The 25,953-nt window shown below is 41.8% G+C and overlaps 1 protein-coding gene across 2 annotated transcripts in view; it reads right to left on the bottom strand.

The window, feature by feature from the left end:
* Nucleotides 1-25,953, bottom strand: part of LOC132578180 (RNA-binding protein 33-like) — a 110,247-nt gene that overhangs the window by 70,277 nt on the left and 14,017 nt on the right. For both annotated transcript variants that reach the window (XM_060248054.1, XM_060248055.1), the window contains exons 2-7: nt 21,129-21,207; nt 19,414-19,462; nt 16,683-16,759; nt 15,370-15,682; nt 13,226-13,345; nt 7,470-7,641 (exon numbers count right to left, since the gene is read on the bottom strand). In XM_060248054.1, coding sequence (XP_060104037.1) covers nt 7,470-7,641; nt 13,226-13,345; nt 15,370-15,682; nt 16,683-16,759; nt 19,414-19,462; nt 21,129-21,207 — 810 coding nt within the window. The remainder of the gene's footprint in view (nt 1-7,469; nt 7,642-13,225; nt 13,346-15,369; nt 15,683-16,682; nt 16,760-19,413; nt 19,463-21,128; nt 21,208-25,953) is intronic.

Here is a 25,953-nt window from a genome sequence, read left to right as displayed (position 1 = left end):
GATCGTCAACATGATGCCCTCCTTGGCACCCAACTGCTTGCTACCACAGAGCAGTTCCCCCTCAAAGCACAGGCCCAATCCTGTCTCCAACAGCGACTTTCTGACTGGCCCTGCTCTCTCATGGCGGCCATCCTGTGGCATCACCCACACCCTATCTCAAAAGTCCAAAAGCGCCCACAGAACCAACAAGACTGGAGGCCTCTGTAGTTTCATGACATGGCAGACCGCGCCATGTTTTCTATTCTTGGTTTCACTTTTAAGTAAAGCAGTGAACTGAGAAGTAAACTCTGGGCAGTCTTAACACTCAGCTTCTGAACTGTTCCCTCCACTGTCCCTGGCCCAAGCATATGGGCTGGATCCCACTGGCTTTTCTGCTTGTGAAAAGGACAGAGGGACCCGCTTATACAACAGAAAAAGGCCATCCCGAGGACTGTGGGACTTGTGCGAACAAAGGCCCTGTGGGATGGGAGAGCAGAGGAACAGGTCAAGCTCCATCAGAAATGCAAACAGCATTCAACACTTAGCACTTTTATATATTTATATATAGATATAAAGAATTTCTACTTCAAATGCAATCTGTCAAAACCGAAACTCTTACGAAGCAAACATTACCTTGAGGTTTAGCTGAATGTTTTTTTTCCTCAACACGTTTTGAAGGAGTCCAGCCATCACGGCTACAGGGCTATTTGCTTAATGAAGCCTTTATTTTATCAAGAACTGGGGGAAATTGGTACTAACCACTGTGCTGTCCAAAAGTATATTTTTCTTGCTGAGCTTGTCCTGTTACTGTTTGCTTTTGTATAGTTCAGCCTAAGAACCAAAATGCAGCTTTGTCAAAGGCAACCCCAAACATTCCTACAGAAACTGCTGGCTTACTTAGCACTGGAGCTCAGACCTACCCAAACTGTGTAGGCAGATCCAGCTTTAAACAGCAGAAGTGCCTCGAGAGTGGGCTTCCCATGTTCCTTTCTGCAGCCTCTCTCCTCACATGCTCTTCTTGCAGCCAAATTCATCTCCAACATCAGATCATATATTGAGCACAATACCGGGGGGGGGGGGGGGGGGCGCAAGGTGATGGGCAATGAACATGGAGTAAAGGGATCCCGATGACATCTTTCCTGGCATTAGTATTTTGAGGAAGCGGGCAGGGCCTGGTGGGACTTTTACCCAGCAAGGCTTCCGATTGGCTGCTGGGAGATTTGACTGACTGTACAGATTTTTAAAAATGCTCCCTTGACAACAGCTGCCGCCACAGCACTAGGATCTTCTCTGTGTGACTGAAGCTAAGCTACTGCAGCCATTTTGTGGCTGGCACCATCACCTGCGGCAGCCATTTTGTAGCTGCACCCACCATCCAAAGACGCCGACAGGCTCAGAAAGGCTGGGGCCCCTGATGCAGCAGCACTGCCGTTTTTGTGAAAAATCAGACTCTGTCCCATTTTTCTATAAAGTTGCAATAGACTAAATTTAAATGGATATATATCTGACATTGATTGTAAGGGTTAAACGAGATGTGACATTCTTGGATTTCTTTTCCATCTCACTCCAAGGAATGAGTCTTAACTCTCAAGTACCAAACTTGGGGAAACAAGGAATAAAAGATGGAGCCAATCTAAGAAGCTGCCTTCAGAGCCACATGTAGCTTCAGAACCACCCTTGTCCTCTCCTGCAAAGGTGTCTGCAACCATTGCTATGTCTGTGCTGCCCACAAACCCTGCAGAATCCTGGCAGCTGAAAGTGGGGTGCATTCAGTAGCAGGGAAGCAGTCAGGTCTGAGAAGAAAAGAAGAGCTCACTCTAATGCAATTATGAGGGAGGGGGCATTAGTCAGGTTTAGAAAAAGGCAAGACAACCCAGGTGCAGATGACTGCTATTGCACAACAATCCAGCCACGTGTAGATCCAGCCCATGAGTCTTAACTCTCAATTCTTCCTTTCCTGTCCTAACATCTATGTAAGGCCGGTAAGGCTGAGAGTGACTGGCTCAATGTCTCCCAGTGAGCTTGACGGCAGGCTGGGCTTCCCAGATCCTAGTCTAACACTAACCTGTACACCAGACTGGCTCTCCTCTGTACATCCTCCTCCTCCTCACCCAATTTCTTGGATATTCCCATTTGTCTCAAATTATTCTCCTAACCCTGTTACTAGACTAAAGTACAACAATTTACCCAAGGTTACCCATTATGCATATCCTTCCTGTGTGCTTCTAGCAGCACACAACATTTTAAATGGTTACCCATAAAACCAAGAATACACTCTAGCGGTATTCACTTGTCACTGTGTAAAACCCCTTTTGAAAAGATCTTGCAGTCCCTTTTAAATACTTTCAAATATTATTGGCTTCTGGGAGGCTATTCCCGTTATTACTGCCAGGACAGGCCTTACTGGCCACAACTCACGCCCATTTTATACTCAAGCTATGCAATCTACCTAATCTAACATCCTCCCAAAACCAGAGATTTCCCTTTCTCTTTGCAAAGGCAGAAGATACCTCCAAATTCATTCACAAGGAAAAATATTTAACATATTTTTGCCAGCACAGATGCAGTCTCGACTGCAGAATTCTTTCACACAGCTAATGCAGTGAATCAGCAATTATTTTTCTAGTGCCTCCAAGTGTCAAGATTAATTTTGCCACCCTTGGTAATAAAATGGTTTCAAACGACATCTTTAATCAGCAAGTAAGAATGCTTCCCTCCAATAGAGACAAGCTGTCACAAAAGGTCACCAAAAAGTGACAGGAGGGAAATTACGTTTGTAATTTCAACTGAAATATTAATTTCTCTTTTAAGTATTTTCTCAACTTACGCCTGAATTTTTAAAGTAAGGAAATGTAGCTATACAACCAAGTTTCATTTTTATACCATTATTCCTATTAAGAGCAATCAGTACTGAGAAAAAGTAATATTTATTATGCCACTTCTGCTACATACTTTACTCTTATTAAGTTGACTCCTAATAGACATCAATTATGGCAGATTTTGAGGCGCTCTGGCTGACAACGGTTTATCAAAGAAAAACTTGGCTGTAAATCGCACAATTAACTAGAAGACTTAAAAATACTGCATTTAGAATTCTTTGCAAATTGTAGCAACTTCGCCATAGCGTACATACCAATAAGTGCCTTCAGCTTACATTTTTAAATCTTCTACAGAATTTTTCATTGTAGACCCCACGTGAACCAGACCAGATGGAATAACTGTTTTCTCACAAGAGCTGCTCTAGTTTATCAGCAAATTTCTAGGCTCCCTCTCCAAAGAACCTGTTTAAAGCCACTTTGTAAGTAAAACATAATAAAAACATAAAATGCCCTGATAGGGCTTATTTTTAGCAGGAACGCACAGGAATACAGTTCCGGCTGGCTTGGTGTCAGGGGTGTGGCCTAATATGTAAATAAGTTCCTGTTGGGTTTCTTCTGCCAAAAAAAAGTCCTGTGTGAAACTATGGTGACATCAGGGGGTGTGGCCTAATATGCATGAGTTCCTGCTGGGCTTTTTTCTACAAAAAAAGCCCTGCTGATAGTTAACTGTTTGGAAAAATAGCATTAAATACCCAGCATTAAAAACAACATAACACACTGAGCAGTCTAAAGTGAGCCTTGAAACAGTTCAGGCTAGAAGCCTGAAAAGCTATGGTAGAAAATCAGTTCCTTAATTAGAATTACAAAACTCGCATACAGGGGTTCTTACAATGGGAAAAGATAGCTAACGTATGTTGGTAACATGCATAAACCTCCCTAACTCTGAATTTTTCCAGCCTAGCCAAACTCTGGATAGCACTCCTCAGATTTTCCGTTATCATAATAAATGTGGAAGAACTGCCCTGCAGTTCAAAAATGCCAGCAAAAGAGTGCATAATGCCTACACAATCCCTGGCAACTAGTGTTAATGAAGCCTAAAAATCTGACATAATTATTCAACAGCCTAGTGCAGAGTTGGCATATAAAAATGTAATGCTGGTGCCTATGAATCAAACTGATCCCAATTCCTGGCTTCAATATCCATTGTGTTCTCTGCCTTGCATACTAAAATATCCCAACAGAGCTCCTGCTCATGCTCTTTCTCTGCAAAAGCACAGCCTCAAATGGGAATCAGACAAGGAGAGGTCGTATGAGCCTTAAAAATGGCTTAGTGGATCAGACACCAATGGACAGTGCCTTCCTGTATTGAAAACACAAAGTGAAATCAATGTGCGCATTCACCACACAGAACAGTGCAAAAACCTTCCTACACTGTATATGTGAAGTTCCTCACAGACATTTCTAGACTACAATGTCAACCCATGAAGTGCTGTTGGATTGCTTCTAAATAGTTCCAATATTTCTCCATCTTCCAGCTACAGTTCTGTCAGAGTAGTTTATAAGCAACAAGGAGGCAGAAGAAACATCCTTCCCTCAGTATGCCTGTCCCAACTTTTACCTAGCTCCACTTTGCAAGGAAAGCAAGGAGATACAAGGCCCTTCCCCCCTTCACTAATTTGAATCGACTGCTCTGAGTTTGATTAAGGCAGGATATAATCATGACAAATAGATTAAACTATTAATCCTCCTAGAAACAGAAGCATAAAAATAAAAAATAGCACAGTCACCAAAAACAATGAAGTATAGCCTCCAAAGGCCTGTTACAATAGAAGTGTCTTTAACAACTTTCAAAAAGCAACTTGAGAAGATAACAAGTAGACTTCCTAGGGACAGGCATTCTAACATTCTGGAGACACCACAGAGAAGGCCAGGATCCTAATGCATGCTAGCACCCCAAAAGAGTTGTGTTAATGGCAGGTTGCAAACCTTTTGGGTAGGACAGAGAATCAAATAAGAGAAAACACTCTCTGGGATTTCAACAACTTAGACCGCTTAGGTCTCTAAAGATAAAAATAAAGATAAAGACAATCCCCTGTGCAAGAACCAGTAATTTCTGACTCTGGGGTGATGTTGCTTTCACAATGTTTTCATGGCAGACTTTTTATGGGGCGGTTTGCCATTGCCTTCCCCAGTCATCTACACTTTCCCCCCAGCAAGCTGGGTACTCATTTTACCAACCTCGGAAGGATGGAAGGCTGAGTCAACCATGAGCTGGCTACCTGAAAACCCAGCTTCCGCCAGGAATCAAACTCAGGTCGTGAGCAGAGCTTGGACTGCAGTACTGCAGCTCACCACTCTAAAGATAAAACTGGTACCTTAATTTGGACACAGGTCAGTGCTTTAAAAAGAGGTGCAATATACCTATACCATTTATGCATGTCAACAGTTGGAGCTGCAGCATTCCATACCAACTGAAGTGCCCAGACTGTTTACAGGAGCAGTTCCATGAAGAGGGCAATAAAGCAGTCACAAAGGTATATGAATGTAAATGGAGACGTCATGAATACAGCAGATGATTCAATCCCAAATTTGTAAAAGGCACTCTGGGTGACAGCCAGTACTCATGCAAGAGCAAAGCCAGATCCAGATGAATGCCCCAAGCTGCAAACATGATCTTCCAGAGAAGGTGTGGTCCTGTCCAGGAAAGGTAGGACTCCAAATAGGTGGTTCAAGTTCTCAAATGACATCAACTCTATGCTGTCTGAACTGAGGGTATTCTTGATCACCATTATGGCGGACAACTATTTGGGGAAGAGGCCACCACATATTTGAGGAAACAGAGAAACAGAAATATAGACATTATCTGATGAGGGCACATGTGGTGGAATTGCTGCAACTTCTGATAGACTGAAATCTCTATGAAGGACATTTCTGCACCGTCGGACTGCTTTCATATGTAGTGTCTCATGTATATGGGTTTCATAATTATTCTTAATAATCAGACATAAATGGAATTATCTGTATTGTGGTCTTGATTGTATTAGCACAGTTGTTTCGGGTTTTCCTAGTGTTCTTACTGTGTGTCTATTGTTTTATCCTCATGTAAGTGAACACAAGGATAAAACAATAGACACACATGTAAGTGAACACAGAGGAGCCCTGTGGAGCAGAATGGTAAAGCTGCAGTACTGCAGTCCAAGCTCTTTGCTCACAACCTGAGTTCGATCCCAGCAGAAGCTGGGTTCAGGTAGCCGGCTCAAGGTTGACTCAGCCTTCCATCCTTCTGAGGTCGGTAAAATTAGTACCCAGCTTGCTGGGGGAAAAGTGTAGATGACTGGGGAAGGCAATGGCAAACCAACCCATAAAAAGTCTGTCATGATGCAATGTCACCCCAGAGTCAGAAACGACTAGTGCTTGCACAGGGGACAACCTTTGCCTTTTTAAGTGAACACAGGACCAATGTTTCAATGGGAGAGAAAAGCAGAACAAACATGTTTAAATAAAGATGCTTGATTTTTTTTTTTAATAACACATCAGAATTACAATCCATGCACCTATATGGAAATTTGTGGGTAAACCAGACTCCCCCTAGAGGTCTGTCATTCACAAAATTCCAAACCATTCACATCTTCTAATTCATGGGACTTCTGAATTAGATTTTTTGTATAAGATTGCAGGGAGCGCCGTGCCTTACCCCTGGCTGCATTAACTCAACACAAGACGCAGCTCTGAAGCTGCCGCACCCTGGGATGTATCAGCTCCCAGCACAAATTCTGTTTGCCAGCTCTACAATGTCTCTATATTGATCTTGATGCTGAGGATTTTTTCAGAAGGACGCTTGTTTGCATGTACTCTCTTTCAAGATGACACGCTGGGACTGTAAATAATTCATTAGTAATCCTGCCGGTTCCACCTCACTGTGATGACAACATGAATCTTAGATTTCTTTCAGGTATCACCGTTAATCAGCCAATCCTTCCAGGAAAGGGGAAAAAAATAAAAAGAAAAGACACCCCCATGCTGAGCACACATTGTGTGTCACCCTAGAAGAAAACCTGTTTGTTCTCAAATTAGGAATGACAAGACACATCCAGATATAATCAGAATGTGGTTTTTTTATGTATGTAAAACTGCCTTAAGATCTATAGCTTATAAGCCAAACATGACTTTTCCACCTCACGTTTAAATCTTTTTCCTTCAAACAGCTTCTCATTTTGTATCCAGTCTCAGACAAAATCAACATTATCTGCAATTAAATCATCCCATCAGTAACCAAGCCAAGAATAATATTTTTAGGAAGGATTCTTATAGTTCAGCATCTAGACCCCACTTTGTATCCAGCACAGTTTACAAAAAAAAAATCAAGTCTAAAATAACCATAAAATACTACAGCATGTAATACATAAAGAAGGTATTCTTGGCACTAGAGCAAGTACAAAAGACAATTAATGAAGATTAACACCAACTCACCTTCTATTTGCCTCATCTTAATCTTTGAGACCAGCACATTATTTATAACACTTACAATTTTTTTTGCTGTTCAGTCGCACAGTCAAGTCCGACTCTTTACGACCCCATGGACAAAGTCATGCCAGGCCCTCCTGTTGTCCACCATCCTCCGAAGTCTGCTGTTGCATCAGTAACACTGTCCAGCCCCTCCCCAAATCTTACCCAAGGTTTCTGGGATGTTTCTCCGTTCTCTTGTGACATCTGATAACCTAATGATCGTTCCTTCTTTCCGTTCAGTTTTGAAGCGTAATCGACCAGACTCTTCATCATCATCTTCTTCTTCATCAGACTCTTCCTTGGATTCCTCTTGAAGTTCCAGATTTTCTATAACTGCCTGTAACATAATAGCAGGTGAATGAATTACTAACATCAATTGTCTTCAGTTCAGCAGAGTCGGGTGAAGGCTAAAGAACAGTTATCAGGCATGTAATTCACAGCTTCATATATGTGGCACACCGTGTGCAAAGATCTCCTAAAGATCCAAAACCATCTTAAAGACGGTGACCATGAAGTCCATCTTGAATGTCCTCCCTAGACCCAAATGATCTGTGGAACTATAAGCTAGTGGCAGCTAACCTATTCTGGGCAAACTCCCTGAATATGTGCAGGATGGGCCATGCTTTCTTAGATAACTTCTGGATTATCTTCAAGTTCCATTTCGACTTAGCTTCTAACCTAGTTTTGGATTAAACTGTTCTACTTGCCTTGAACAACAACAAGAGGCAGGAGTATGGCCTTACTGTTACTTCTTGACCATGCAGCTGCTTTTGATTCTATCAACAGTACCATTCTGATTAAGGCGGCCAAGGTAAGAATCACGAGCACTCCCCTCTGGTGGTTCCAGACATATCTTCCCAATCAATACTAGACAAGTGTGTTAGATGGCCACTGGCCACAAGGTTCCCTTCTATCTCCCACAAAGTTCAGCATCCATAAGACACAACTGGAAGAAGTTATGCAAAGGATTTGGAGATATTATCAACATGGGAGAGGGACAGTGGCTCAGTGGCAGAGCATCTGCTTGGTAAGCAGAAGGTCCCAGGTTCAATCCCCGGCATCTCCAACTAAAAGGGGTCCAGGCAAGTAGGCATGAAAAACCTCAGCTTGAGACTATGGAGAGCCACTGCCAGTCTGAGGAGACAATACTGACTTTGATGGACCGAGGGCCTAATTCAGTATAAGGTAGCTTCATATGTGTTCATATGCTGGTAATATCTAGTTCTATGTTTTACCTTTTCAACCAAATCAGCTGAGACAATGGCTGTCCAGAGTTATAATGGGATAGCTGAGCGTCAATGAAGTAGAGTTTAACCAGGACACTACCTCTGGTACTGCTGGTTAATAATGTTACTCCTTAGTCGTAAAAGAAGGTTGCTCAGGTGAGGCTGCAGACCCTCCCCCAGAACAAATTCTCAGTTTTAGGGTACTTTTAGATCAATATTTACAGACTGTGCCCAGATATAACACTTGCTTAATAAAGCATAAATTGCCCAGTTATCCATGTTCTGATTACACCCTGATTAGATTGTTGCAATGTGCCTATCGTGGGGTGGTCTTTGAAGGCTATTTAGAAACTTCAGTTGGATTAGAACACAGCACTTAGATATGCTATATAAGCTACAGGGAACATATCTCAACAATGGTAAAGGGGCTGCCTATTAATGTCTGGATATTTTACTTACTTCATTTACACCCTGTCTTTCTCCCTGATGGAGACCCAAAGTGGTTTACATCATTCTCCTCTCCTCCCTTTTACCCTCACAAAAATCCTGTGAGGTAGGTTAGGGTGAGTGTGTGTGAGATAGGTCACCAAGCAAAAGCTTCCATGGCAGAGTGAAGATTTGAACCTGGGTCTCTCATGCTCAACACTCAAACCACTACACCACACCATAGTTTTAAATACCAGGTGAATCCATTTCTGTTCACCCAGAGTTTCTGCCAAGTTCTGTCCCACATGGTTTATTTTTATTGTTCCAAAACTCCAAGGCAGAGTCTGGAAGTATATAATTCAAAATAAACAAATTTCACCAGTTGAAAGTGGTTTCAGCTACAAAGTGAAATGGCATACAGAATTATCCTCCTCTCCAGTTTCACAAGTTATTCAAGATTACCTACTAGTATGATATTTCTTCTTGAATGACCTCTTTTCCAAAACTAGTTTTTAACAGAAGGCTACAGCAATTCTGATTGCCTTGGAACATGCTGGCATTCCAAGCAATGATCAAAGAGGCCAGACACAAATGTTACTCCTTTAAAACCTCCTCATGTTCTGCTGCTCATCATATCACCTAGTCAGCTCTCCTCCTCTTAATCTTGCAACTGAAAAGTTTCAATATTATGTGCAACTGGAAAGTTGCTACTCTGCAACACAAAGGGTTGGACCCAGACTAAACTCGCAACTTCTGATTTCCACTTCCTGCTGCAGGCCCCTCTCCTCCTCATATCATTTCTCAGGGTCCCCTACCTCCCGGAAGCAGCATTTCAACAGATCGGTTGGCTACAGTGAGAGGAGAGAGGCAGGGAATTCCCATTCCACTGATGAAAAATTTACTCTGAATCCAACCCAGAAGAGGCAAAAGCCACACTCTGATATGTATGTCTTGCATGCAAATGGGACAAAGTGTGCAATGAAGTGCAAAGGGCACACACATAATCATCCACGCACGCTACTGCACACACATGCTACACAAACTACTGCAGAGCATCAAAGGAAGAAGAGAGTAGCTTGGCTTGTTCCAAGATACCTAAGCCACTGGTATAATGTGACTACAAGAAATATCATTCAAGGATATGACACTTGGAATTATGCAAGCCTTGTTGTTCACGGGCTATGCTGTTATTACAGAATGTTCTGTTAGGAACGTTTGAACAAGGTTCATGACTTACTCTGAAATCCTAAGCAGAGTTACACCCTTCTAAGTCCGCTGAATTTAATGGACTCCGAATGGTGTAGCTCTGCTTAGGACTGCACTGTGTAGTTAGTTTCAGCTGCATTATCTTCAAGACCCTGCAAAGTTACTCTTGACAAACAAAACAACTACAGTGTTCCCTGATTCATGATGAATGTCCGTTTTATGAAGACATTTGTTCCTTACACATCACACCGATGCTATCAAGTTCTATATGTCCCTCCTCATTTCTGATCACTCTAATGAAACCAACAATACCACACTGTTAAATAAGAAAGCACCTGGTTATATCTTTTAAATTAACTATGCACATAACATATAATTTAGTTTACAACAAGATTATGTTTTTTTACTGTGTGTACATACTGCTTTACAAGAAAGAAACCAAATAACATTGATGGTCCAATTCTGACGTGTTTGTTGCCTTTGCTGTCTTCCCCCTCCACTGAACCCAGGCAAATGAGATAAACTTGTTATATTCTTTTAATCTGTTAAAAACATCTTCACTATTTTGCAGGCTAATTCACTGCCCACTCCCTGCATGTAGTACTGTTCACTGCATTCCATTTCATTATCTGATTTCATTATTCTGATGGCACCTGGTTTTTTGGCCACTGTATGAGACCGTTGGACTGGATGGGCCACTGGCCTGACCCAACATGGCTTCTCTAATGTTCTTATCTGACAAAGCTCACATGAAAGCTTTGTCACATGAAAGCTCATACCCTGAATAAAACTTTGTTGGTCTTAAAGATGCCACTGGACTCTGTTCTAAAATGAAGTAACATTTGTGATGCAGGAGATGCTTTAAACATGCTTTACAAAGTGGTCTGCCACTGGCTTTAAACACTGAGTGAATCAAAATGACTGAAGAAAACATTAACAAGACTGGGTGAGGAGGAGCTTTAGAAAGAAGATGGAGGGGAAAAAATTGCCTACCTGTCACACAATCTAAGATAAAGCTCCAACTTCCTACTTTAAAAGAACCTGAGAACTAAGATGAAGACCCTTAAATCCAGAAAGTAATATAATCCTCTGCCTCAAATATTGGCAATAAAAGAGAAGAGTGGCAGCTACTCTCGTCCAGAAGAGGAAAGGAAAAATAAAAGCGTCAGACAAAAATGAACTTATTGCTCAGGTGATAATTGGTCTTCTCACGGATGGCTTCCCTAAGTCACTCTGAATTTCCTGTCTCCATCTGCTGGCATGATGTCTGCTTATCCAAAAGTCTTAAAGTGTCAAGTGTCGGAACTCATGCACTATACAGTACGTGGCATTTTCATTAAAGGGTTTGGCCTGGCTTGAGACTGCAGCTTCCTTGCCTGTGTGGCTCTCTTGGCACGGAGAGCGGGGGGGGGGGGGGGACCAGTCCACGGTAGGTGAAGCTTCTATAGACAGCTGTGCAGAAAACAGGCTTTATTGAAAACTGCTGGCTAAGAATGAAAATTATTTACCAAGCAGATGATCAAAGATCTCTTAGATTCATTTCAAAGCTTTGAGGTGACTTAAAAAAAAAAGGGTACTCATGAACAGGGTCCAAGGTAGTAAATGTACTAAATGATTTTTTTAATGGGAGTTTCATGGCTGAGTGGGGATTTGAAACAGATTCCCCCAAGTCTGGCCTGACCCTTTCTGTCCTCCTTCAGGAACAAGACAATTCCCATACAGAGGCAAAAGATAAAAATGCAGGTAATGTCATGCAGGATGGTATAGTAGTTGCATGTTAGCCTTATATGAAAAAAACTAAGTATTCTTTCCCCTCAGTCATGCTGGAAGGCCAATTTGCAGGCATAGCATATGCAGACAGAATTTGTAAATGTGGATCTGGTCACCTTGAGTCCTTAGAACATATTTTACTGGAGTGTGAAATCTGGTCTGTTTTGAGAGAAAGGTATTTGTCCTTCCTCTTAATAGATTATGTGAATCTACCATCTCAAAAAACCATCCCGTTTTTGTTGTAAATGAGGACTGGAAAACTACCCTAGCAGTCGCTAAATATTTAGCAGTGGTGATTGCCTGTAAGAAGGCTGGATCTCAAAAAATTCAAGACCTTTGAGTCAAAAGAACAAGATAAGAAGAGAAGTATTCATTTACTAAAAACTGATAGTAATCCCCGGGCCGAAGGAGGCCCGTCTGAAGTCAACCAGGGACAGGGTCTTTTCAATTACAGCCCCCTGCTGGTGGAACCAGCTACTGGAGGAGGTGAGGGCCTTGCAGAACCTTGGGCAGTTTCGCAAGGCCTGTAAGATGGTCCTCTTCCGGTTGGCATATAACTAACTGGTATTTAAAAACTGCAAAGGAAGGGTGTGAGAATAGCACCGAACTGTCAGACTGTTTGTTCTTGTTTTACAGTTTTAACTATTGTAAATTATTGTATATGCATTTTAATATTTATTAATCTTATTGTTCTAGATTTTATGTTGTCAGCCACCCTGAGCCCGCCTCGGTGGGGAGGGCGGGATATAAATCGAATAAATAAATAAATACTATGGAGTGCTACTTAACAGTTCTGAATTTTAAGTCAAGGAAAATAAACATTTATTTTTCCAAGCAAAATCCAGATGTTCAAGTGGTGAAAGAAGAGCAAATTGTAAAGTCCAGGTCCTACATATTTCCCCTCCTCTCTTACCAAGAACTTATAACACAAACTTACACCAATATCCCTAAAGATAACACTGGTACAGGAGTTTAGGAGAAGAGCAGAGATGAAGAAAAACTAAGGAAAGAAGAAAAACATTTCGAGACATTTAGCTACTGGTGTATAGCCACAAGAACTGTGAGCATCTTGACAAATGGCCTGACATCATAAAGGGGCATGTTTAAGAAAGGAGGAGTAACACCAGGATGAACAGAATAGTTTTTCTTTGTACTACTATGCTTCAAAGATGCAAGACCGGTGTCAGGTTTGCTACTTGGCCTTAATGTAACTGCACAGTGAATTTCAGATTCCCTTCAAATCCCACCCAGTAAGCAATATTCTCCTTCAGGATTTCAGCTCTTCCAAAATACCTCTTCTGGTTCATTTGGAGGAGTCTGGCTGTCAGCAACCTGTTCCAATTCTTCGGCTACGTATTCTTCTTGCTCTTCCATTACTTGCTGCTCACCATAGGATTGCATATAGTCTTCATCCTAGGAAAAAATGCAGGTTGTTAGTCCTACCTGTTCATTTATTGATCCTACCTGCTCGTTTATTAGGGACTAAATATATCTGTAGAACTCTCGGACTGATTTCGCACTCACCTTAGGCCGCTCTCACATTCGTCTTCTCAGCATGGCTTCCTTCCGATTTCACACTATCTCCCTCGGGGCTGCAGCAAGCGTTGGTGTTAAAAAACTAGTTTCTGTTTGCTGTGCAAAAGCGCGAAGATGCTTGCTGCAGCCCTGGGGTAGATAATGTGAAATCGGAAGGAAGGCACACTGAGAAGACGAACATGACAGCGGCATAAGGTGAGTGTGAAATCAGTCTCAATCTCCTAACTACAAAAGTGACTGGAAGAAGCCTGTGGGATCATGTCTTCCTTCCTCTCAACCTTCGAGAAGAATTTTGCCCCCCCCTCCCCAGAAGATCACCACTTGGTATGGCAGGTATCTGTTCTGCAGAACACTTCTTCAGGTGGGGGGAGCTACTTTCTTCAATCTTGCCCTTTAAGCGAAAAAACAGTTTCAGCAGTTAACAACTGCAAGGCTGGAAAAGAGGGACTGACCTCTTTTCATCTCTGTAACCCACTACTGCAACCTTGGGTCAGTCACAGGTTCTCAGCAGAGCTGTTCTCTCAAGAGCAGTTCTCAAAGGAGCTCTCTCAGCCCCACCTACCTCACAGGGTGTCTATTGTGGAAGAGGAAGGGAAGGTGATGGTAAACTGCTCTGAGACATCAAGTCAAGGGTGGAGCATAAATCCAATCTCTTCTTCCTCATTTAATATTTATTTTTATTGCAAATATTTTGGAGAGTTGTTACGGCTGAAAGAGTCCATAAACACAACAGAGCTCTCCCCTTCTACAAGACCTCCCCCGTAACTTCCACAAGCCATGTTGAACCACACAGATCAGGAAAGGGAAGTGGGGATTTGCACATGGGACACAGAGTCCAGCAGCTCCCTACCCACCTCTTAAGAGATCAACAGCACCCAGGGTGCCAGGGGCCCAAGCAGCGTGTCCCAAACTTTACCACAGACATATAACAGAAGGCTATAGCAGTAACTAGTTTAGCTGAGTATCAGCTATTTCAATACATTCAGTTAGCTTTCATGATCTGCGAGGTTAAGACAGACACAGGTAACCAAACAAGTATGATATTTTTCCTTATGCAGCTGTTTCAACTGTGGTGTTGGATGTGGTCAATTTAAGAGCTGCCATACACCACCATAAAAATATTTTTGTCACTGATTTATCTAATTGTACTTTGTTTTTCTCCAGTTATTACAGGCAACCTAAAAGTCCTAACAAGTCCAGCCAGCTATCATAGCTGAACTGCAAGAGATGCTGTACAAACAAGAAATATAGTAAAATTGAATGGTTCTCAATTGCCCTGCTAACGCACAATTTTCTTGTGAAATATTTTGGTTATACTGATAGTCACAAGAGTACTTTCCACTAAAGTCAAGGCAAGCTGCTCGAAGCAAGACACTAAAATGGGAACAAATTATGCATATGACATTTTCTGAACTAACCTCCAATCTCTTTATTCAGGTTTAGACAGTTCTCAGTTACAAGAAAAAAAGGATGAATGAGCAGGACATCAATCACTTTCAAATATTAGCACCTTAAAGATGTCTTTAGCAGGTCAATAATCTTTTCACCTTCGAAGGACTTTATCAGATCTTGTCTAAAGCCTGGATAAAAGCTTTTGCATTAAGTACTTCTAACAATTGGCTGTGCGCCTCCACCACACAAAGCTGTTTTCTTCCTTAAGGATACAATCCTCAAGGTCATGATTCTCAACTGCCTTCCAGAATGACAAAGGAGCATTACCTACAGCCAAACAAGCTGTCAACACAAACTTTGTCACAGGCTAGATAAAGAAACTGGCAGACAGTGATAATAGGTCTAATTTCCCCCCCATCCCTAGGGAGGTAAACAGATTTCAGATCAGTCTAAAAACCTAGACACATGAAGCAATGTTATCTCAGAAAATACAATAGAAAGAAACTCACTGGAAATTCATCTAGCGGTTCATTGATTTCAAGATCTAGCACTTCATCATTATAAATCTCTTCTTCTCCCTGATCTTCACCATATTCTATTTGGTCTTCTGCCAGTTCAGCCTCTGCGCCTTCATACTGCCCTTCTTCTGTGTACTCTTCTGCATATTCTTCAGGAACCTCTGATTTGTCATAAGCCAGTTCATCATCCCCTTGTTCATATTCTGAATCTTGCTCGGTGGATGGATCATGAGCTCTCTCCGAGAGCTCAAAGGACTGAACCAGGCCAGATGTAGCATTAAGACTAACAGCAACATCCTGGGTACTGCATTAGGATAAAATACAGAGACCTGAATGAAATAAAGGGATCCGTTCTCCGTATTTCGTGGGCAAGGTCTGAGAAGTCTGGACCATGCCGGAAGCATTCAGTTTTCTTCATTAGCCAGGAAAAAAAGACAAGCCCACGTGTCAACTTGACTCCATGCCACAAACACATAATGCATACTTATATCACAGCTTATCACCAGCTGCAGGCTATTTGAGCAGAGGGATCAAACCATCCAGATGGTCTAGCAGGTTAGGTTGGCAAGAGGCTCTATATAGTAACTGAGCAAACTGCTTTCAATTTTAATTCCCATTCTAACAAAAAAGGCGCAACATGAGAACTACTATTACAATGTTAACTTCTTTTTCTTTACACTATATCAAATCTTAAGACTTTTTCAGAACTGATGCTTCTTTAAAGGGGGAGTCTGAACACACTTTACTGGAATTCGCACAGGGTTAAAAAGCTTTCATTACACCAGCTGCCCAGAGTCTCCTATCCAGAATCGCACTAGCAACTAAGAGCTTGGCTACAATAACTTTTGTGTAATTTACTTTGTTTTCCAAAGCAATAAGGAACAGCTCCCCAGTTTTCTTGGTTCTTTCTCCAAAAACTATGGGACAGGATATGGAGATGAACAAATGATAAAACAGGATCAGATTTTGAAGTACCCTCCACAACTAAAATTTAGCCAAAACATCATATTTTGAAAAAGCTGATCCCTAAAAAATAGGTCTAACTTGGCGTTACAGAATGCATCTAAGAAATCCTACTACTCTCTTTACCAGGCAGGAAAAAATGGATTTCTATTCAAAATATCACAGTTAAAAACAGCTTATTTTAAAATACTGTTTTTATACAGCTCTAGCACTTGTGCATGGACACCTCTGTTCAGAGTTAAAGTACACTGCATTCACTGCTGTAGCATTCTGGTAAAATTCACATTCAAGGTACTGAACAAGAAAACCAGTTACTTTACATGGTTTTTAAACAGACAAACCTGAAATGTTGATCCTCTTCATTATCGCTCTGCAGAAGATCATCATTCAGTTCTTCATCTGATATATCTGACTGAGTCTAAATGTTAAATTACAGAAAAAATTGTCCTTGAGATCACCCAATATATATATAAAGATCTAAACGAAGTAGCAAAGATGGCTGTTCTTCAGGCCTGGGACATTTTTACAAGGTATTATCAATATCAAGCAAGACATTATCAATATTAGGTTTGTTTTGACCATCAGTGCAACAAACACCAATTCTGAAAAATCTATATATCAGCTGACTGAAGATTTCAAAGCTCCCCAAACAGAGGCTGCATTCAAAAATCAAAGCAAAATGCAATTAAAATTGGACAAAAGCTGCTGTGCTCACACATGCCCCTTCCCTCCTTCCGCACTTCCCACTTCTAGCATACAGAACTTGAATGAACATTTCCTGGTTGGATGAAGCTCCAGTGCACCATGACACACAAACGCAAGCACCTCCATGAATTGTGAGTCTGTGTACTCCAAACAAGCCAGTATCGCTTCTTGGTTTGTGCAGAATAAACAAAATCCAAGCTATTTAAGATTGTAAATCCAGATATCACAGGAAAGTGGCGCTTGATCAAATGTGATGCGTTTGCATACTAAGGGAGGAAAGTGGGAGGAGCAACAGGCATGCACAACCACAGCTACAAACTGACCTTGTGCCTGGAGTTTAAGAGGAGCTTGTCATGACTCGTAACATCTGAATGCTGCCTCAGACGTAACACTGAATAATGAGGCTTGAAAACAGTGACCTCATGGGGCTAGATATAGTCAGATTTTCACCCAGTCTCATCAAATTCTGATTATTACAGCCCCATGTCACCTGACTCCGCCCCCCCCCTCCAATTTGTTCAGACTCCTTACAATCTCAAGTGTAGCCTTTTCTAGTGATCAAAGGGAAAGAAGAAGAAGAAGACTGCAGATTTATACCCCACCTTTCTCTCTGAATCAGAGACTCAGAGCAGATTACAATCTCCTATATCTTCTCCCCCCACAACAGACACTCTGTAAGGTGGGGGGGGGGCCTGAGAGGCCTCTCACAGCAGCTGCCCTTTCAAGAAAAACTCCTGCAACAGCTATGGCTGACCCAGGGCCATTCCAGCAGCTGTATGTGGAGGAGTGGGGAATCAAGCCTGGCTCTCCCACATAAGAGTCCGCACACTTAACCGCTACACCAAACTGTTCCTTACTTTTTCACCAGCAGGAAATCTGGTTGGGTCCAACAGATAGTCTCATTAGAATACACAAGCTCATTAGAGCTTAATGTTTAGCCCCCATGAGATCCACCTGATTGGCCCAAACAATAAATATAACCAAGGGCAGGAACCAAGGACTCGTCTACAAAGTAAGAAACTTATTTCTGAGGGAACAAAGCTCCTCACTTAGTGAAAAAGAGCTGCAGGACCCAGAAACTTATTTTTACATAACCACATATATGAATTTTTCAACCTGACTTCAAACTCCAAACCACTCTCTTGGTAGCTCCAGCTGACAAATTTGCTAAGTTCCAACACACAAACTCTGCCATAAACTGTTATGTGGCTTCTATGGAAGGGATTGCAAAATCTTCAGCAACAATGGCTCATATCTCAGTGGCACACATTAAGAGTGATTAATAAAACATATACAGTGAGTACATAAAACCAGTTTTGCTGGGCAGTAGGAAGGAGTAGCTCAATTGGCAGGCGCAGATGCATGTTCCAGTTCTATCTTGTTGAAAAACTTTCATTCTAGAGGAAAGCAAGCAAGAAAGTCCAGGAGACAGATAAAGATGTGAAGGACTGGGTAGAAACAGGAAAAAAAAGGGGGTGGGGGAACTATCCTCCACAGAACACCCCTCCCTTTCTCCAATGAAAGAAGTGGGAAATTTAGGGGTGTACTAATATACCCCTATGAAATATTTTCTCTTTTGGGATGAATGGAATGCTTCTTAAGACAAGGTTTTTCTCACAAAACATGGAACATGAAAAAAGCCTGATAACATTTTTAGTGGAAAAAGTGGGAGGTTTGGGAGAACACTAAAAAGCAAGTGAAACACAAGGTAATGTTTTAATCAATATGTAACTTGAAAATGTTTATATAAACCAATCCACAGCATCAAATAATGACAATATAATTTATTCGGCACACAAACACACAACATATTTTCAAAAATGTTTTTGTTTCAATGTAAATACTCATGGCAACAATAGGCTGTTACACGCTGAATGAGCCTAGCTTGGCTTTCCTCTTTGAAAACTTCCACGTATATGCACATATTTGAAAAAGAAAAACAAGCAGATGACATATCACGGCCCTGTGGGACCTGCCACAGTTCCATAGGGCCTGTAAAACCGAATTATTTAAACTCGCCTTTAGAGGCTGAAGGGAGGTAGCTATTACTCCACGGCACCGATAATTCCACTGAATCATCGTAACTAAAGTAAGAACATTCAGAGTAATTAAAAACGCACATGTTGGTTTTATGATTGTAAACTGTACTGGTTGATTTTATTGTGTAATCTGTTTTTAACGTTTTATGTGGTTTAATTTGCTGAGCCCGCCAGGGGAGGGCAGGATATAAATTTGATAAAATAAAATAAATATCAGGGCACGCAGGGTGTGCAGACAACCAGCAGGAACAAGTACAAGATGCACGTAAAATGTTACTTATGTATCCTGTGCATTTATGCACCCATTTCAAATGTGTTTACTACCGACCTTTTTCCCAGTCAGTAAATCTTCTCCTAGCAAGTCATCATCCAGTTCACTGCAAGAAAACACAAAGACAAACATACCCCTGGAATAAGCTCTTTCTGAAGGAAGGATTTTGTATGTAATAGCGATATGCTCATTAAAAAGTTAAAGCATCTGCTAAAAGGACTGCCAAGGAATTCTTCAGTATAGAATACAGTATAGTCTCAATTTGCCACAACAAGCAGGAACATAGCATACAGTATGCAACTTTCTCAAAAGATTTATGGGCACTATTTTTCATTTGCCACCTACTCCTCAGTTTATATATAACAATGTTCCAGGATTTCAGTGACACTGTAACAGTGTTCAACATGGCGACCTCAGATTTTTCGGGGGGGGGGGGGGGGGGAGGACCTTAAAAAGCTATGAGTTCATCAACATTATTAGGAAGAAAGTATAAGTAGGTTTGCCACTTGTCAAAGCCACAGAGGACTCTTACTGTCTGTCAAACAGTTAATGTTCCTGGTGGTAGGAAAGCATAAAACTAAGAAACACAAGAAATAAAACAAAGAAGCATGCTCTGATCTAATTGTGATTCATAGTTGCAACATTTGTGTAGGAACCACCACAAATACCACTAGGCACTGGGGCTCTTACTCCAGCCAGTAATGGCCAAACACCAACTGGAGTATAAGAAAGCTGAAAGGGCTCGAGGGAGTTATGCCAGTAAGTCACTATTAGACGGTATTTAAGTCTTAAAAGTGGCCTTAGATGACTTACCTATAACCACTGTGATGCACTGTCTTCTCAATTCCTACCCCAACCTCTTTGCCATTTGTTTTCAAGAGTATCATCTCTCCCTTCTCTCATAAAGGTAAAAAAGGTAGTCCCCTGTGCAAGCACCAGTTGTTTACGACTCTGGGGTAACGTCGCATCACAACGTTATCACGGCAAACTTTTTACAGGGTTGTGTGCCATTGCCTTCCCCTGTCACCTACACTTTACTCCCAGCAAGCTGGGTACTCATTTTACTGACCTCGGAAGGATGGAAGGCTAAGTCAACCTTGAGCTGGCTAACTGAACCCAGCTTCCACCGGGATCGAACTCAGGTCACGAGCAGAGCTTGGACTGCAGTACTGCAGCTTTACCACTCTGCGCCACGGGGCTCTTGCTCCCTTCTCCCATACAACTCTGCATGATGGGCAGGAAATTAAGGTCCAATCGAACACACATATCTTACTAGGGAGGAAGTACTTCAATGTGCTTCCACATCGCCTATGCAAAAGAACGCCTCAGGACAGAGGCATCCAAGAGACTTTGGGCTGCATATGGTTCCAGAGCTCTCTACCGCATCACCTAGCATGAAGGACTCCATTTAGTTGGAAACTAATGTCAAAAGTCAGATTTACATTACACTGCCTAGTGCTATTTTCTGCACTGTATTTTTTTTATTTTAAAACACTCCTATGTCTTCACGGAAGATACATTCACTCTCAACTGAATCTACCTCAGTGGGTTACTATGAGGATAAAATGGAGAAGCAGAGAATGATATAAGTGGCACAGGGTCTCTCCTGGGAAGAAAGGCAGGATACAAATGAAGTAAATGTTTTCCTACCGTTCAGTTTCTGATGCATACATGGCAAGCATACGCTCCATTAGCATCTAAATGTGCACTTTTAAAAACAAACAGAATGGAATTCCAGAAAAAGAACCTGAATGTGAAATTCATTAGCTTACCTGTCCCAGTCATCATCTCCAGCTCTCCTCCTCCAAGATCTTTCTGCGCCAGGCTTATCGAATTGATCGAAGTCATCATCTATTAATAAAAGGCATTTATTTGTACAGGAAGAAAATGCACCAACTGCAATGCACCAATTCTGTTGGCTTTTGGAGTTTCTAAACAACTTGATGCTCTTGGGAAACAGATCATTGCCCTGCTTCCCCACAGCACTGTGGTGTATTTGTGCACCTTGCAGGGTTTCCCTGGATTTTCTACAATCTTTCTACTCTGAAGTTTTGGGGGATATTGCAGCAAAGCCCGGAAAGTTCAGATGTTCCTGGTCCAGCCATTTCCCCCATAGTTCCCTTGGAAGCTTCAACAGATCCAGAATGCAACGCTGCGAGTCCTGACAGGAACACCATGGACAGCACATATTCCACCTGCACTGCGGTAGCTACACTGGCTTCTGGTTAAATACTGGATCAGATTCAAGGTTCTGGTTATGACCTGTAAAGCCTTGAGCAGTCTGCGACCAACATATCTACAGGACTGCCTCCTCCGCTATATCCCTGAAAGGGCATTATGCTCCACTGGTTGGAACCTGCTGTGACCCCTGGCCCTAAAGAGGTCCGTCTGTCCTCGATGAGTGGAACACTCATCAACTTGGTGGAACGCTCTGCCAGAAGACATCAGGGCCCTGTGGGATTTTTTACAGTTTTGCAGGGCCTGAAAGGCAGAGATGTTCTGCCAAGTCTTTGCATAAGGACCATGACAGTTGCCATGCTGGAACCTCTTCTCCCTGCCCCCGGTTCAGTGGATATTCCCACCCCACCCCAATGTAACAACTGGGAATCTGAACGATAGCACTTTAAATGAGATGCCATTAGGGTTTATAATTTTTCAAAAAATGTAACTGGTTTTATTTATTTTATTCGATTTTTAACCTGCCCTTCCCGTAGAACAGGCTCAGGGCAGGTTACATAAAAACAAGTCAACAAAAACAATAAAAGACCAATTTAAATGTATGTATTGTATTTTTGTATTGTACAATGCCCAGAGTCCCACACTAGCCAGGATGGGGCAATCTGTTAAGTTGAAACAACAACGAGACAAGGAGATGACAACAACAACAGTAGAAGCAGCTGTTTCCTCACTCTACCACGGCGTTTTTTTCGCTTTCAACCAGACATTTAATAGTATTATATCAATAGTCTCTTATGCCAAAAGACACTTGAAGTTCTCTGAATTCCCAGATTTCATTTTTTTTAAAAGGCTTCGATCAGGCCTGCGGGGCTTTCTCCTTCCCCTTCCCCCTCCGGCCCTCACCCTGTGAAGCTCCGAGGCTGCCAACAATGCTCCCCGCTCCTTCTGCCTTCTCTTTGCAGAAGTTAATGCTGAAAGCAAAGTTGCAAAGAAAATGCAAAATGGATTTTCTTTTCAAGCTTCTGGGCAGAGCAAATTTGAACAAAAATCCATTCCACGTTTTCCTAGCAGCTTTGTCTATGTGTTTCACTGGAGAGGAACTTCCCAGCATTCTTATGGCCAGCTGAACCACCTGAAGTTTCCTGAACGTTTTCCCAGGCTGAGAGCATTTTATTTTTTTTTTTAGTTTCTGCTGTGACCTTTGTGCTTTTTAATTGTGTTGGCCTGAGTCCTCTATAAAGTCTATATCTCTGCTATCTGGCTTTCACATTTTAGGACACACATGGCCCAGCCCCACAAAGTCCCATTTATGTCAGATCCAGCCCTCCCTGCAAATGAGTTTGAGCCCCTTTCCTTGCAGAGATATATGGGGTGAAGCATCCACAACAAAATGGGCTAGTCACTTTTTAAAATGGAAGACAGGACCTCAGACAACCTGATGCATATCTTAGTATAATGGCTTATTGATATAAAGCTATTAATTCGCTGATTTTAAAAAAGCTACCTGAGAGGCCCCATCACCGCTGCCAGTATCTGCAGCCAAAACAGCAAGAGGGAAACTGCACAAGCCTATCCTTGTGTGGAAAACACCTTTCCCTCCTTTCTGCCTTTCTCTTTGCACTGCTCCTTCACAAGAAGAAAAAAAGGCAACACTGCTGAAGTTCTTTAAACCTTTTAAGGGCCTACAAATGCATAAAACATTTAGCATGTAATAGACTTCGTTCCAATCCAAGCAACAATACAATTGGTAGTAAAACAAAAAAACAAGGCAGTGTATTGTTTATTGAAAGTAGCATGTAACTCAAAAATGGAGGATATACTAGCTGCTGAATTTCTGAGGAAAGCTGGGATACCTGAGTTGCTGTTTACATATTTGATTCAATTATCTGAGTCAATGATACAGATTCAAATACACAACTCCTGACATACCTATGAACAGCCACTTGGCTCATCCATCCTCAGCTGAACTTTACAAAGTTGCTTTTTAAAGCCATCATTGGCACAAATGACTAACATAAGTACATTAAAAGAGACAACTAACTTTTGGAAAACAATGTCCCACACACTGGAAATATTCAAGCTACATTCCAATTCTGAAAAAGATGTCCAAGATTGCAGCAACTACTGGCCCATCACATTAATTTTTCAGTCAACCAAAGTGAAGTTCAAAATGAGAATGTCCAAATGTTCAAGCTAGATTCAGAAACTGAAGAGGCACCAGATATTATATTTATGTTTCAGTGTTGTTCTCAAATTCAAGGCCTAAAGTTTGTCAGTACACTTCTACGTAATTTCCCCAGCCCCTCCTCTAAACAGGCTATGTTACTTGATATCCTAACACTGTCACAGCAAATTCTTCAGAATAACATGCACATCATTAAATACAAATCAAGCCTGTTCAAAGCTAGATAGCAGCCTATTAAGCGACAGAACAAGCATTTCAAGTTCTACTCATTTATAGTTTTCTGTAATTCTTCCCTTCCTTCCTCCTGTGAAAGGCATTCCACACATAAACAGGAGTTGAAAAGAAGAAAGTCTGTTCTCAGCCCTCTGCAAGCAAGAAGCTGGCATTTAAGGGCTCTCCTGCCCCCCTTGTGGGTTGTAGAAAGCTTCTTCTGCTTCATTGCTGGCTCTTTTGCAGCAAGCCCAAAGACCTCATTTCTCAAGGCAGAAATGGGGAGCATGAGAATGGGAACAGTAGCAACAGTTCTCATTGTATGGCTATGGGAGGTCCAACATATTAAAAACCCTGCATATGATTTCCTCAATTTATCCTCAATATCTCTCCCCCTCATCCTGGAATTGCACAAAGGCTGTTAATGTACCCTTTTGAGCAGCCTGCATGACAGGAAATAACAGTTCCCAGTCCCAGATATGCCACTCCAATTAACAGAAGTGTATTGTACTTTGTGGATGAACATATTTAAAGAGTTGCAGGCACCAAATACACTTGCTGATTGTTAAACAGAATTTTGTCACACCACAATTAAGAATATGCTCAGCTTACTAACACTGCATCAGAAGGAGGGGGAGGAGGAGATTGTATTTATACCCCATGCATCACTCAGTTTCGGAGCAGCTTACGATCTCCTTCCCTTACTCTCCTCACAACAGACACCCTATGAGAACTCTGAAAGAACTGCTCCTGAGAGAACAACTCTGAAAGAACTGTGACTTATACAAGGTCACCCAAAAGATAAATGTGGAGGAGTGGGGAAATCAAACCTGGTTCTCCAGATTAAAGTTCGCTACTCTTAACCACTAGACCAAACTGGCTCCCTAACTCAATGCATTTGGCAGGGGTATCAAACATGTGGCCCGGGGGCCATATGAGGCCCCCAAGCAACTGGCTATCATCCACTTCATTCTCCCTCTCACATGCTTCCTTCTGCATAACAGCTTGCTTCGCAAGGCTTGCTCAATCTCATAAGAGCTACAGAGCAAAATCTTTCTCAATTGGCTCAAGCTCCTCCCCTGGGGAGAAAGGGGGGAGGGAGTTCGCTTTGCCAGGCTCTTTCGATCACACAGCACAGCTACTGAGCCAAGCCTCTCTTTCTTCTATTGGCCGAGGCGCTTCCCCCTCCTGGTCCCCTGGTGGAGGAAGGAAAAAAACAGAGCTTTCTTTGCCCAGTGGGAGAGATACATGGGAGAGATACAAAGAAAGCATCTTTAAGATCAACAAATGCTAATGTTTTAAGCATATTTTATTTTAAGGGGGTTTTCTTAAACTTTAGTTGTGCTTGTCTATGTCCTTTATAAAGTTTATATCGCTGCTACCTAATCTTAAATAGGTACACACATGGCCCAGCCCGACAAGGTCTCATTTATGTCAGATCTGGCTGTTCGACACCCCCATGCTAGAGGTTATTGTAAAACATTTTTATGAGACTTTTTATACCCCTTGTGCAATAAAACTGAATTATTGCTGTGTATTTACATAAAATGAATACACTGTATATAATTAGCTCACTGTAAATCACAGGAAGGAAATAACTTCAGCTATATATTGAGCGAAGCATGATGTAGTAGTTACCGTGTCAGACTAGGACCTGGTGGGCTCAAATACCCCTCTGCTATGAAAGCTCACTGGATGACTTGGGGGTGTCACTCTCTCAGCCAGCCCCCTATACAGGGTTGCAATCGTAAGGATAAAACAGAGGAAGGAAGTACAATGTTGGAGGCTGCTTCAGGTCTCCAGCAGGGAGAAAAGTAAAATATAAATAAGTACTGTGCATAATCTACTTTAGATATGTGAGAACCACAGAAAAAATAAAAGAAACTGGGGGAAGAACTGTTGCTTCTTTTTTGCAGATGAAAAATCTGAGAAAATGTTTCCAGCTCTTATACTGTAAACATATACAATATTTTAAATATTTTCTGTCTTAAATTACTTTGGTTGCTATGCCATAACAGTGGTTC

This window comes from Heteronotia binoei, chromosome 10, assembly GCF_032191835.1.
Source record: "Heteronotia binoei isolate CCM8104 ecotype False Entrance Well chromosome 10, APGP_CSIRO_Hbin_v1, whole genome shotgun sequence".
Lineage (NCBI taxonomy): Eukaryota > Metazoa > Chordata > Lepidosauria > Squamata > Gekkonidae > Heteronotia > Heteronotia binoei.
This window is presented reverse-complemented; position numbering and strand designations above follow the sequence as displayed.